Source organism: Stenella coeruleoalba, assembly GCF_951394435.1.
Source record: "Stenella coeruleoalba genome assembly, chromosome: 14".
NCBI classification, from domain to species: domain Eukaryota; kingdom Metazoa; phylum Chordata; class Mammalia; order Artiodactyla; family Delphinidae; genus Stenella; species Stenella coeruleoalba.
This window is the reverse complement of record NC_137160.1, coordinates 11,076,871-11,091,770: the sequence shown is the minus strand read 5'-3', so window position 1 is coordinate 11,091,770 and position 14,900 is coordinate 11,076,871. Positions and strand designations below refer to the sequence as shown.

Genomic DNA, 14,900 nt, shown 5'->3' with positions numbered 1-14,900 from the left:
TATTAAGAGAATTTAAAAATAACTGATCAACAAAGCAAATAAAAAATTCATATTTAGATCAATAAAAAGAATTGCATATATTGTCAGTAGAGGGAGGGGATCGATGGATCCTGGAATCTATGTTATATAGTAAAGACAGGACATAACCAATAAGGGAATGATAAGAGTCAAAGGCCTGGAGTTCAAGGAAATTTCCACGTCTAGATCTGATCTCTCTGCCACTAGTTCATTTGGTCATTTCAAGTCTGTTTTGGTTCATTTTCCCTGGATATGCAGCTATCACATGTCAGAAAGTGAAGTCACCCACTTTTATTCTCTTCCTCTTTGTGATTGTATCAGCTGCTACCTAACAAGTCATCCCAAAGCTGGTGCTTTAAAACATTATTTCTTTAGGACATGATTTCATGGGTCAGCAGTTTGGTGGGGCCTCAGCAGGGTGGTCTTACGAGGGCTCACACATGCGTCAGAGGTCAGCTACTCGTGAGCTTGGTGGACCTGCCTCTGTAGAGGTGGCTGTCTGTCTGCTGGAATGACAAGAGAGGCTGGAAGTGTGCCTTCCAGCAGCCGGCAGCTAACCTGGCTTTGTTCCATGAATGGCAAGAACAAAAGCTCCGTGGTCTCCTGAAGCTGATTTCCGGAACCGACACAACATCACTTCCACCACATTATATTGATCGAAGCAAGACCAGGTGACCCAGATTCAAGGAGTGATCGGGGGGAAATACATGAAGAGAGAGGAGCTATAAAATATTGTGGATACTGTGAAAGAAGAAAAAAGATTTTGGGTCCCAGGTCTGCTCCAGAGAAACTAAAAAACCTTCAGGTTACATTTACATGAAGTGGCAAAGGTAAGGGTGAATCTCAGATTAGCTGACTTCCACTTGAATCTCCTCTCCACTGTCAGCATTACTCACAGAGTAACTGTGTGGATCAAGATTAATTAATAGTTGCCGCTATTTTATAAAGGTCCCCAGGAAAACATAAACTAAACTGTCTTTGGGTCATAATCTGGATTCAGCTTCCCTGAAAATGATCGAGACCCTTTCATGGAAGTTCCTGGTCCAGTTAGTAGTGCATGCTGGGAAATATGGACCTCAGCACAGTAAGGGAATCAATCTGAGCTATACTGTGAACCAGGTTTTTGATGCTAGGCAGGAATATAGTCATTTGCAAGGCTTGTTTTCTACCTTCTGCTTATAGAATCCAAACAGCCTACCTAAATTCACTCTTAGAACTATAACCTGCGCAGGGTAAGGACTATATAAATGTGCATTGTTCATGGGAAATACGTTTAGCCGTCTATGGTACCGCCTCTTTGTAGACAAGTGCAATTAGCAGTTTGAAATGTGTGTGCATTTAGTTGGTGGTCATAGAATTTTTTTAAAAAAATTGTTACAAAATGGAGATGTGTTAGGAGACCTGCTTGAATTGCTTTTTAAAAAATATTCAGTGATCTTTATATCTAGGTTAAAATGTTAACGTAAGTACTCTTGGAGGTCAGAGGGCACTCGTGGAGCTAGATAATGGAAATAATATTTCCTGATATTAGTATCCTTATTTTATTCCTAATAGCTTTAGATAATTTAATGTCTTAGACTTAAACATTTCTGCAGTTACTCATAAACCGGACCCTTTCTCAGGGTCCCAGTTTACCTGTAGAGCACCAGATACTTTCTATGTAGTGGAAGTGATCTTTGCAAAATGTGAATGTTTGTATCAAGCACCTGAGAAGCAGCTGTGTTAAACTATGGGTTTTTTTGAAAGTTAAAATAATGACTCATAAAAATGTACAATGGACATGGAGACGCCCAGTAAGTTTTTACTGCTTATTCTAAATTTGCTTTTACTCATTTTGCTATTTTTCAAATAATTTATTCTTAGATTTTTTTTTTCTTTCTTCATTCAGCAGTCAGTCAATCTCTGTCCTAAGACAGTTGTTACACTTGTAACAACTGGTAACCTACCTACCTACCTGTGTAAGATTATACATTTGGCTTCTCTCATAGATCTCAAAGCCTAGCACAGTGAGACAGACATGAAAGGGTCAGTCCCTTGTAGAGGACACCCACAGAGCTGGCGAATCTTCCAGAGGTCTTCTCCCCCTTCACACCTGAGCCTCTCTGAGGGCATCAATGTGGACCATTCTATACATAATTATTACATATATATATATATAACAATTATGTGTGTGTGTATATATATATATAACAATTTAGAACACATCTTTCTCTTCCCTTCTTCCCTATAAAAAAATAACCTGTTGCCCAAATCTGGATATAGGTTTTGTGATTCACACAAATTTCAAGACAGGTAAAAGCTGCATGCTGCTGATAAAATCACTTGTAGCTGTGAAAGCAAAAGTGTCACTGGACAGAGTTAAACAAGTAAGACAGACCTCAAGGATGTTGCAGTTAGGAGAGAGAGATGAGAATTCAGTGTAAACTCAACGCAGGTGAAACAAAGGAGAATTTTTTAAGAGCTGGAGTGTGTGTGTGTGTGTGTGTGTGTGTGTGTGTGTGTGTGTGTGTGTGTGTGTGTGTGTGTGTGTAATGGGGGCAGGGGTGTAGGTGACACTGTGTTTGCTTTACCCAAAGGAAAAGTAAATTTTCTTGTATTTTCATGATAGCAGGTAGTTTTGTAACTTGGAGCAAGACTCTTGCTGAAGATTGGTTCTAAGAAAAGGGAGGTCAGGGGCCTAGAGTCAGGAAGAGGCCTGTCTACGTTTAGTCAAGCTGACAGAGATAATAAGGCCTTCTTGGGCATAACCCAGGAACAGGGGGAAATAAAGGCAGTAGTGCAGTTGTGCATAATAATGGCATTTTTTGCTTTTGGAAAGTACTTAGGGAACAACTTTAGAATTCTTATTGTATATAAATGTACAGAATTGTTCTTTGCTGAGATACCTTGTCCAAGGTTGTAGATTACATCTAAGGTTCTGGGTAAATAGATTTATTTGGAATAAATTAATCATAAAGGGAAAGTTATGATTGTGGGTTCTTTTCCATTGGTACAGTTACATTTAAGCCCATTTACGTAGGAAAAATGATTTATATTGATTTGATCAAGTAGGAAGGATATTGAAAGCAACAGAGTATATGCTTTGATCCCAAAGACAGCTAGAAGCTCCAGAGAAAGAAATGCTTTTAAAGATGATGAATGTCTCAGTTCTTTTTGTACAAAATCAGTATTAAACATAAGACACTATATACATAGTCTCTACGTGTACACACACACACACACACACACACACACACACACACACACACAGCCCCAATGGTACCATGCCGTGGTTACAGGAACAGAAGGAAGAATTTCCTGAATGATGTAACTTGGATCAGTCCCTGAAACATCAACAACAGCATTGGCCCAAAGTACAAGATCTAAAGGAGGTCATTGAGCTTAACAAGAGCGTGTTTGGCTGTAGACCAGAAGGCGAGCTATATGCAGAAAGAAAAATGCAGTGTAATGATTTTATTAAATGAATTCAAGATGATATTTTAACTTAGGTTTTTACTATTGAGGAAGTTAAAAATGGCAGGGGAGAACTGATGAGTCTCCACTGTTTATGATAGTTAATTGTTTTGAATGTAACAGATGACTATTATAAACTGACTTTGCCAAAGATATAGGCCGAGGTGTCATGGGGGAAACAGAAGAGAAAGACATAATCTTTACTTTCCATTTGATTTGCTCATAATCTAGCCGGAAATCATGGCGCTAATAATAGTATGGTAGTAACAGCAAATGCTTATACAGTAATTACTCTGTGTCCATGACTGTTCCAGCTGCTTTAAATTTATAAATAATTTACAGCAACCCTACTTACTTGGTGAGGTAGGCAGATACCTAGAGGTGATAATGCCATGCACCATGCGTCCCTAATTGCTCTTAGAGTTTGAACAATGCCTGCTTGTTCTAGCAGAAACGGCATGGGTGGTGGACAGATGTGGCTTGGAATTCACGTAGTGTGTCTGCCCGTAAGTACACAGAAAATTTTGGGCTTTCGCTGGAGCTCTTTGCTATTTAGTTTCAATAATACCAACCTTCTTCTGTCTTTTAAAATGCACATTAAAGATGTGTGTAAAACTGTTTTTTGGAGTTAGCTCTCTATACATATAAAGAAGTTTTAGTTTTAGGTGAGGGGATTATGAGATCACTCATAAAGGAGAAAAGAGCTGGTCTCCAGAAGATTTCAGTAAGAAAAATGGCAGACAAAGTTATATGAGACGGAGGGAGCAGCAGGTGATACAAACTAGAAGGGACAAAGTATGCTGTTTATAGTGAATAGTTCATTTTAATTGTAGTAAAAAGAAAAGGTGGGAGGAAGAGGGGTGAACCTCTGATCTGGAAAGAGAAGCATATTATTTGGGGCTCCTTAGACCACGGATTGGCAAACAACTGCCTGCCCGTCTCCAGACAGCTCAAGAGCTAAGGATGGTTTTACATTTTTAAGTGACTGAAAAAAATTTTAAAAAAGGATACGTGAAAGTTAGATAGAATTCAGCAGACTTCCGTGTCTGTAAACGCAGTGTTACTGGCACACAGCCAAGCTAGTCCATTTACCTGTGGCCAAGGACATGGTGCCTGCGGCCTAAAGATTTACTATCTGGTCTTTACAGGAAAATTTTGCTGACCCCTGTCTTAGTTATAATGCTTACTGTTTCAGTCCTAAAGTTCAGCATCCTTTGATGGCAATACATTTCAACAACCCTATTTGACAGCTTAGGAAAGAGTATGTCCAACAAGCTGCTTTCTCTTTCAGCATCTCTGACATAGATGTCACTTGACAGATGAAAAAGCGACTTCTCTGTGGCATCCCTAGTTGGGGTCAAAGTGACAATAATTGGTTTCAGGTTCTTTAATAATCCTACATATTTATTTTCTTGTGAGCTGCAGCTTGAACTGTGTTTTGGTCAAATTTCCAAATATATCTAGTCTCCCATGCTACGTAGTTTGAAGTATTGAATAGAATCTCTTTAGACATTACCTTTCTCTCCTTCCCTTTCCTTCTTCTTTGTCTTTCCCCAGTTATTATTTTAACTTCTTTCGCCGAGTATAACCTTGCTCATTAAATCTAATAGTTACGGAACGGATTGCTTTTGTAGAAATCAATAAGAAAGAGAAACAGGAATTAACATTTTATGGCAAAAGCCTTTTCTTCAATTTGCTTGACAGTCCTATCCGTCACACCACACCCTTCTTTGCAAACTAGTCTGGCTGATTCCGGTTTGCTCTGAAAATCATTTTGTGTGGCACTTCCTTCCGTCTGGAACCTTGATTCCTAGGCTTTCATATGGATTCTTTCATTGCTCGATTTTCAGAATAGCTTTTAGGCAACCAATCATCACGCGTGATCCTGTGTTTCTTTATGACTTGGCAGCATCCAGATGTCTTTACTGCATGTTGTTGCCTTTTAGACACATTTAAAAAAAAACAAGTTGCCATAAAATAATTGCATTCATTTGTGCAGTAAATGTAAATTTTTTTTTCGTAAGTCAGTCAAACTTTTACTTGAATACAGAAGGACTAGCTGTCCCTTTGGTAAACCGGAATGAATATCTTAAAAGTTGTGGTTTTGGACTTCCCTGGCAGCACAGTGGTTGAGAATCAGCCTGCCAATGCAGGGGACACGGGTTTGATCCCTGGCCTGGGAAGATCCCCCATGCCACGGAGCAACTAAACCCATGCACCACAACTACTGAGCCTGCGCTCCAGGGCCTGCGAGCCACAACTACTTAGCCTGCGTGCCACAACTACCAAAGCGCACGCGCCTAGAGCCCGTGCTCCGCAACAAGAGAAGCCACCGCGATGAGAAGCCTGCGCACCGCACCAAAGAGTAGCCCCCGCTCACCGCAACTAGAGAAAAGCCCGCGCGCAGCAACGAAGACCCAACACAGCCAAAAATAAATTAATTAAATTAAAAAAAAAAGTTGTGGTTTTGAGTCAATTGAAAAGGAGATGGTAAACAGGGTGTTTGTTTTTTTTACATAGTCTATCTTACATAGACACATAATATATAAAAGTAATATTTCTCTCCTAATTTATCAGTTTTATAAATATTATAAGAACAAACTGAGGGGATTCCCTGGAGGTCCAGTGGTTAGGACTCCACACTTCCACTGCCGAGGGCACGGGTTCAATCCCTGGTTGGGGAACTAAGATCCTGCAAGGTGCATTGCGTGGCCAAAAAATAAAAATAAAAAAGACTACAAGCTGAATAGGTTCATATTCATGCTATGTGTGAGTATGTTTAGAGTGTCTTAAGTAAATGCATTTAGGTAAATAAGAATGCTTTGTTTTATTTTTAGCAGAACCCAAATTAAATATCGGATTACATGTGTAGGCCCCAGAAAATTATAACGAAGAGGTCAAGTTTCTTGGAAGAGGATTTGCAGCACAATTACTTGAAGAGCCTTTTCAAAATACATATGCTTGTGACTCATCCTGGGTCTGCTGAATCAAAATCTTCTTGGAAGGAGCCAGGAATGTGTTGGAAAGTTCCCCTGAGTGGTTCTGATTCTTACCTTTGGTTGAAGACCATTGGGGTAGAAATATTTTTAGATAATAGACAAAAAAAGGTAGCCTCATAAAAATATCAGTGAATTTATTAATAAGGTGCTGTTTATGGCGCTGTGTAGCACGTGCCCCAGGATTTTCATGTGAGACCTCAGATAAGAATTAAAACTTGGTTTTCCCACAGTAATTATATGAAGTTGTTTATAGTCAAGGAAAACAATATACCTGGTTCTTTCTTCCTCTACCTCCCACTTCAGCCATCTGGATTCTCTGGGGCAAAGGTGCGGTTCCGTTTTGAGGCTCTTGAGGCCTGGATAGCTACATTCTAGCTTTTCCTAATTCATTAAGAATTTATTGAGTTCTTTCAATGTACCAAATGCAGAACAGGCAATTCTGGGAATGCTAGTACTGAACAAAACAGTTTGGAGCTTACAATCTACTAGAGGAGACAGCTGTTAAGCAGATAAACATTTGAGTAAAGTGCTCTCTGGCCTAGATATTGTGAGCCTGTTTTGAGTATTGGTTTATATATTTTTCATGTATAAAAAAGAGATGAGCCATGGAATCTCTTCATGTCCTATTTATGTGGAAACACACATAACACACACATAGTATATATTTTTATATTTTATATATATGTGTTATTACATTTTATATAAGTGGTATGTGCATTTTGTCACATATATAGCACACATACGCCCATACACATGATGGATACATTTACATTACAGTTCTCAGCAGTACATTTTAGCCCATTTTTCTTAATGCTTTTTTATTAAATAACACATAAAAATGACAAGTAAATTATGCTTTATATGTGCTAGTATTTCTACTGGTTTCTTTCTGAAGTTTTTGTTTTTATATCACTAAATGTAACAAATATTTTGGGACAGTTTTTTAGTGGTGAGATTGAGATTGAAAGTCACAACAAGCTGGGACTCTCTGTACCCCTTGAAGAAAGAGAAGCATGTGATTGTCACAGACAAATTCTACCTGTTGGGCATAGAATTCTGTTTTTCACAGATGGTGCCTCATTAGTACAACATTTAATGGCCCTTACAATTTTTTAAGCTACCTTATGGTTTGACTTGGGTCACTGTTTTTGAGAAAAGTGTTAGCATGTTAATCCTGTTGAAAAGTTGCAGGATGGTGATTCTAGAATATAACTGTCAACCCTGTAATACAAATAGAGGCAGAGAGAGAGAGAGAGAGAGACAGTGTATACTGATGGCGGAATACTGAAGAGAGAAAACAGTGGGTGCTTCATCAAGAAGAATCAGCTATGTGTTCAGGCTGTATAACCTCGATATGCCACCTCTTCTGCTACAGCTACATTTGGAACACTTGAAAGTTAAGGATGGTAAAGGGGTCCCCCAAATCAATGAAAATGACCTTGTAAATGAGAAATTCAACGGAAAGTTATATTTTTCTTCCTTTTTAATGTGCACCCCTGGATACTGCAGTTAAATTACATGCTTCAAGAATACTACCTTGAGGTCCTCTCGGAAAAGATTTTAAAATCATAGCAGTTGTCATTCAAATAATGTTCTAAAGACCTGCATTTGCCCATGCAGTGTACCGCGGCAGAGTGGATTAAGTTAGCTCAGATGGACTTACCACATTGTCTATGAGCCAGAAAGCAGCAAGGATTCTCATTGGCATCATTATTTATTACTTTGGAATGCTGACGGTGCATTTTCCTGGCTGAGTCCATACTATGCTTATTGACGTGCATGAATGAAAAGGCTCTGCTTTGCCTTAATTTAATTTTCCTAACAACTTTCTTTATAGGACTTGGATTTTGAAGCCAAAACAAGTTACACGCTACGGATAGAAGCTGCAAACAGAGACGCCGACCCTCGCTTTCTAAGCTTGGGACCGTTCAGCGACACGACGACCGTGAAGATAATTGTGGAAGACGTGGATGAGCCCCCTGTATTTTCATCACCCCTGTACCCCATGGAGGTGTCGGAAGCTACCCAAGTTGGGAATATCATTGGGACCGTAGCAGCTCATGACCCAGATTCTTCCAACAGCCCTGTGAGGTAAGAGCTCATTGCTCTCCTCTTCTGTAATTTCACGACAATGTGCCTTTATTCACAACTCATGTCTCTACGTTACGATGCTTTGGGGTCATAGCTAACAAAAACCAGTTTTGTGTACATATTGAGCCATAGCTGCAGAAGTGAAACAACATCAGAACAATGCAGCATTTTAGTAATTCGAAAATGTGTCACCTGATTATCCAAGGCCATTATTGTGTGGCAGTATCTTTAGGCACCATTGTCATCCACAAGCAGAGCTGATGTGCCTTTTCAGCCAGTTATCCTGAGCTCTTTCAACACAAACTGTGTTCAGAGAGAAAGTGATGCATGTCCTTGTTGTAGGATAAATGCAGATGTTAGAAAACTAATTTTATAAACAATTTAAATTAGAGGTTAATTTTTCAACAACCCCTTTTGTATATTGGTCTATATGGATAGTATATGTTTGTTAGTTTATTAATTCCACTTATAAAAAATAAAATAATACCATATCTCTATATAAGGACTATTTTAAAATGTCCTTTCAGTAGTCCTGTAGAGAGAGAGTAGACACATTGTTATAACCAACTCTGTAGTACTAACAGAATGATGATATGTAGGCGTTTCAAAATATCACACCATTCCAGTTCACACTTTTTACTATAGTTTTACAATCTGAGAGCTACATGCATGTTTTTGTATATGCATGTATTTGTGTGTGTGCATATGATAAAGCACGTCTTTTTTTTTTTTTTTTGCGGTACGTGGGCCTCTCACTGTTGTGGCCTCTCTCCCGTTGCGGAGCACAGGCTCCAGACGCGCAGGCTCAGTGGCCATGGCTCACGGGCCCAGCCGCTCCGCGGCATGTGGGATCTTCCCGGACCGGGGCACGAACCCGTGTCCCCTGCATCGGCAGGCGGACTCTCAACCACTGTGCCACCAGGGAAGCCCATAAAGCACGTCTTTTTAAGTAAATATTTAATAATATTTAAATAAGTATATAGAACATACCAGAAATTACATTGTATTTCATGTCTTAATTTGGGTTCGTAAGTAATATTTTTCAGTGTCATGGTTTGGATTTTGATTACAAAAGCTAACAACAGATTTAACTTTTAGATTTAACTGATATTTAATGATGCTAAGTGCTTTAGAGCTAACTTCTGAACTAAGTCTGGGCATTGCTTACAGAGTATCAAGAAAAATATCTATACATTAGACAATGACTTTTAGTTAAGAGCGCATATTCATTTTTCCTCCTAAAATAATAAGCCGATTTAGGCTTATTACTTATATAAATAAATTATTACACACATTTAATAATATAAAATATCATTTTATTATTTACATGTAAATAATAATCATATATATGTGTGTGTATATGTAATTAGTACTCTCCTTTCCTTCTCTTTTGTTTGACAGTAATATCATAGCCTAGCAAAGAATTGGTATAAACCAATTTTTATTCCATAAATGAAGTCATACTCATTGCTTCTCTGTCTTTACAAGAAATTCAGGCTATATGGAGGCTATCTTACTCTTAATGCAGTGGTCATAAACCATTTCTAAGAATGTAGCCTTCTGTGCACTAAAATATCTGTGGGTCACAGATGTACTCAGATGGAGTAAGCCTTCGCCTCCTCCCTGTAATAGCCCAGGCTTCATTGTCAAACAGCTCCCTGACTTAAGCTCAGCTCCATCTACCGAGTCCTACTGATGTGCACAAATCTGAATTTGGGTTTTGTTATCGCATTGCAACTCTAGTGACATACTTGTCTCCTTCCCCCCAAGGACAACCAACCACAGTACAATCGTAGTCATACATCAGCTACTCAGGGTAGTCTGACTTCTGCTTAAATCACTTGATTTACTGGGGAGAAAGAGAGAATGCCTTCATGAAATTGAGGATCTGGGAAAATAAAGAGACACACTAATATGTATCACAATTCAGTACGTCAGTGAGTGAAAGGATTTAAGAAAATTTTGATTTATGGTATTGATATTTTAATCTTATTTAAAAATATTTTCTTTACCCATTTCCTGTGTATTATCCTGTTAAAGCCTTTCAGTGTAAATATCTCACTTTTAATAATATTTTATTTGGAATAAATGCAATGTTATATAATAACTTGGGGAAGGAGAAGGGAGAGTAGGACCAAGTGGGTAGTGACTTGAGTTAGAGGTGAAGTGAGTTCTGTGTCTGCTCCCTGAAGCACAGAGATAGAAAGGGCCAAAGGCTGCATTCTGCTGACCTTGGAGGTGAAGATCTCTGTGACTTCCGTCCATGAAAGAGCAGCTGGCCAACGCTGTATTTTTACCTCATTTTTATTTTCTTAAAACTAATCAAGGTGACCTTGAAAGTTCAGGTTAGTACCTCTTACATCCTTTTCTAATCTCTAAGTTGCACAAATAGGGAGAGATTTTGTTCAGACTGAAGTGAAATGTTGTGTGTGTGTGAATATTTCTTTTGCTTTTGTAAAACGAATTTCTTGACTTAGGCTTCATGCTTGTATTCTTGCAACATTTCGTTGCCTTGCACTATTTTTCATAAGGTCAGAACAATCACTCATAGCTTATTTGTTTCTGAATTTGTCTCTCACATATTTCTCTTTTCCTATCCATTTATGATCTCTTATAAGAGGCCAGCCTCCTCGTTGTGTAGTTTGGTGAGTTGATGGGTACTCCTAGCAGTGACATTCTCTAGAAGACTTGTTCTCTTCCCAGCACTGCTGTTTTCTGAGTATCCTAGGGGATGTCACTTAGCCTCCTAAGTTTCCATATAACCCAGTAAAAAGGAAAAGCAACACTTAATCCCTGCTTTGTCCCGAGGTTTTTGAAGATGAAGTGAGAAAGGGAAAATAACTGATGCTTTTAAACTGTCAGTCATGACTAAACTGTTAGGATGTACTATCATTGTACATCGCTATTATTATAGTTTATTGTTTTCATGGCATTTTTATTTCAAGGTCAATAAAGTCAATGGAGAGAGACATATTTTACAAGCAACTGTATTGGCAATCTGTATTGAACGTTGGTTTGTATTCACATATTTTCCAATATGTAGAAAATATTACACAGTTGTTTAATGGACATAAACATGTATTTGCACTGGGCACTCAAGCAACTATCAAGATGTAAGCCCTCTTAACAGAGGCCAGTGGAGGAGCAGATCACACTGTCTGCCGAGGTCCTAGGAAAAGTGAATCTCCAGGCCGAGACGGAAGCTGAAGACTCTTACAGTTGTGAGCTTTGCGCTTCTGCACCTTGAGGAATATCGTAGTTCTGAGAGGAATGGAAAAGCAGTATTTGTTTAAAATTAGGCCAATAGTATTTGAATTGTAAAAGAGTACGGGAGGGTGGATAATTAGTGTTTGAATTCACTGACATTCTTTGTAGTGTAATACTGAAATCTAGCATATGCCATTTACATTTGGAATATTTTCTGATATATGGGGCAAGAGATTAGAATTCTAGAAAGAAATACACGTACTTGCCTCCAGCAAGGTAAATTGAGATCTTCTTCCCACATGACCCACGCCTTGCCTAGTTTTTTTTTTTTTTAAACCTATTCCATTAATGTACCAACCCAAAGCTCTTTGCATCTGCCCTTTCCTTAAAAGAAGATGAGGGCATCTACATTACTGTTGGAACCTTGCCGTTTGGTTCCATTTGACTGTTTAGAAGTATAGTAAAAGTAGATCGAAAGATTAAATGAACCCGGAGCCCAGCGGCTGGCCAGAATATGACACCTTTGTGAATTGGTATGTCTTGTTACAGCTTGCCCGCTATCCGGAGGGCTTACCTGGCCCAGCATTTCATGTACACTTTGCCGTCCTCTTTCCTGATATGAAAATTAGAAGCCAAAGCTGGAAATTGGGTAATACTTGAGATTACGTAGAAAAAAAAAGAGAGTTTTTTGAAAGCAAAAGTGGGTAATTGAGGGCTGGCATGTTTCTGGCTTTGTATTTTTTATGCAGTTGCCTACCATTTCATGTAAATTTTGGCCCCAACTACCAAATATCAGGCTCTATCTATTGAACTTGGAAGGACAGATTGTGTTCTGCTGATTCTCATCATTTTTCTGAAGAGTAAAAGCTTTGCTTCTGTGTTTCTCATCAGTAAGATGGCAAAAACTGTAAGCACAGCCTAGTGTTCAGAGAACTATTACTTCTTCATGTCAGCATCCGTAGACTGACCAGTGAATCAGCATACATTGATTAAGAACCTGCTTTGTGCACGACACTGGGAAAATACAGGAAAAACAAAGATGAATAAAACATCTCCCCTCACCTCAAGGAGCTTACACTCTGGCTGAAGAAATAAGATTCCATAAGAGTTAAACAATACAAGGGGAAAAAGTGGCAGCTCTGTCAGAGGGTAAATTGTGAGATAAATACTAATCACTCCAAGGGCATTGGACATGAGACTTCATTTGAAGGAATGTATGCATGAGCTGGACTTTGAGGGACGGCAGGATTTGGACACGCCAGACATAAGGTCTGTTTATGTTTTATGTAGTTATATCCTAAGGGTCTAGTGCCGTATTATGAAACCAGCACATTTATTTCTGTAGGCAGCACAGCGAGCCCAAAGTCCCTGTGCTTAAAACAGCCAATGAATTGAAACATATTACTACAAATAAGATCAGATTTGAAGAAGGGTGATTGAGAAGTAATGGAGATCATTTTCAGCATTTCTAACAATCCAAATACAGAGCTAGCGTTGTATTTATGTTCAAGGATACAAGGATGATAATAATATTCACCTGCAGGCTCTTCTGGCATTCCTGGTGTGGTATGTCCTCAGAAAAAAGGGGATAAAATAATATCGGATATTACATTATGTGGTGTGACTAGTCTGAGCACATGTGGGGTGTTTGAATAATTCAGTGTGTACTTTAAGTGGCTTGTATACATGCATGTATTTGTACATATTATTTTAATCTAAATTCTGTGAATATCTCACAGAATTAAAGGGAAGGTTGCACAGCCAGTCTGCAGAAAAGAGAGGAGGAAGGTTTCTCTATAAATACGAGCAGCACGAGTGAGCTGACAGTGTCTTCTGAACGTGGCAGTGGATGCACCACTGGCCCCTTTTTTCCTCATGGCTCTGTTTAAGGTTCACATTTCTTGGAAAGTTTTTTTAGTCCTGTCTTAGGACACGTGTCCATCTCTTACCCAGGAAGTTCTGGGCATTTTCATGGTGAGTCCCATCAAGATTGCATGAGATTGGGAAGATTGAAATCCACAAGGGAAAATTGAGTTGCCATTATCAGAAGAAGGGGGTGAGGCTGCAGACAGTGGTACCACTAAATACTGAACTCAACAGCTGGTTTTGAAGTAATTTATTTCTCATTAAAGCCCTATCGGGCAAGCGTTAACATTCCGCTGTTATAAATAAACATGACTCTAGTTAGAAAATGTGGTTCTAGGATTTTAGCAAGTTCGGTATCAAAACCTGTATGCTGCTTGTAGCCACACACACACACACACACACACATGCACACGTGCATAAATTTCTTAAGCGATTAAGGTTTCAACTCAAATGATTCAGTTATTTCTATTGATCAGATTTGTCGGCGTTTATTACGTTATCTTTTCCATATAGGGAGTAGCATTTGCGTTCATGTAGCCCACTCACCTTCATACTCTATTTGTGATTATCAACATGCATAGCCGTAGCTGGGCGATACGAATACTACCTGTGAATACGGAGAGGGCCATTTTAGTCGATCTTCACAGCTCATTGAACAGCAGCACTTGTAACTACAGGCATTTATTAGGGGATTGATTTTGTTTCAGACGCACAGAACACTGAGGATATTCAGATATATAAGATGCGGTCCCAACCCACGTGTTATCTAGCTGGAGGAGAGATCTTAGGCGAAAACTTATTAAAAAAAAATCCAGTGTTAAATCTGGAAATGAGAAATCATCTTGTAAAATTTTCTCATTTCGCAGATAAAGAAACAGAAGAGTACAAATGGCGAATGAAAAGCCCAAGTTAGTACGGTAGGTTTGATGCAGGATTGTGGCTGTAAATATGGCCCAGTCTGTGGTTCGTGGTGGTGCAGCACAGGGAGCTGGTAGTGAAGTCCATGGGCCCTATGGACTGCAGGCTTTCTTAAAAAGGCTCGATTTCTGAAGTAATTGGGAAGGCTTGTGCCTTACCAAGGCAGGATTGTCTTTAAGGAGTTGTAGGACTACAGGAATTGGAAGGAGGAAAAAATAGGAATAAAGAAGGGCCAACACGAGGAAAGGCACCTCAGTGGAGATGCACACCATATTGTCATTTAATCCATGAATACATCAGTGTTAACTGTCTTAGAGTTTTAGATAGAGCGGTGGAAAAAAAAATGAA

The 14,900-nt window shown here is 39.0% G+C and overlaps 1 protein-coding gene across 1 annotated transcript in view; it reads left to right on the top strand.

The window, feature by feature from the left end:
- CDH7 (cadherin 7) overlaps nt 1-14,900 on the top strand; it is a 124,206-nt gene that overhangs the window by 78,541 nt on the left and 30,765 nt on the right. Inside the window, exon 7 of the mRNA XM_079942346.1 lies at nt 8,308-8,561. Within this exon, the coding sequence (XP_079798472.1) occupies nt 8,308-8,561 (254 nt within the window). The remainder of the gene's footprint in view (nt 1-8,307; nt 8,562-14,900) is intronic.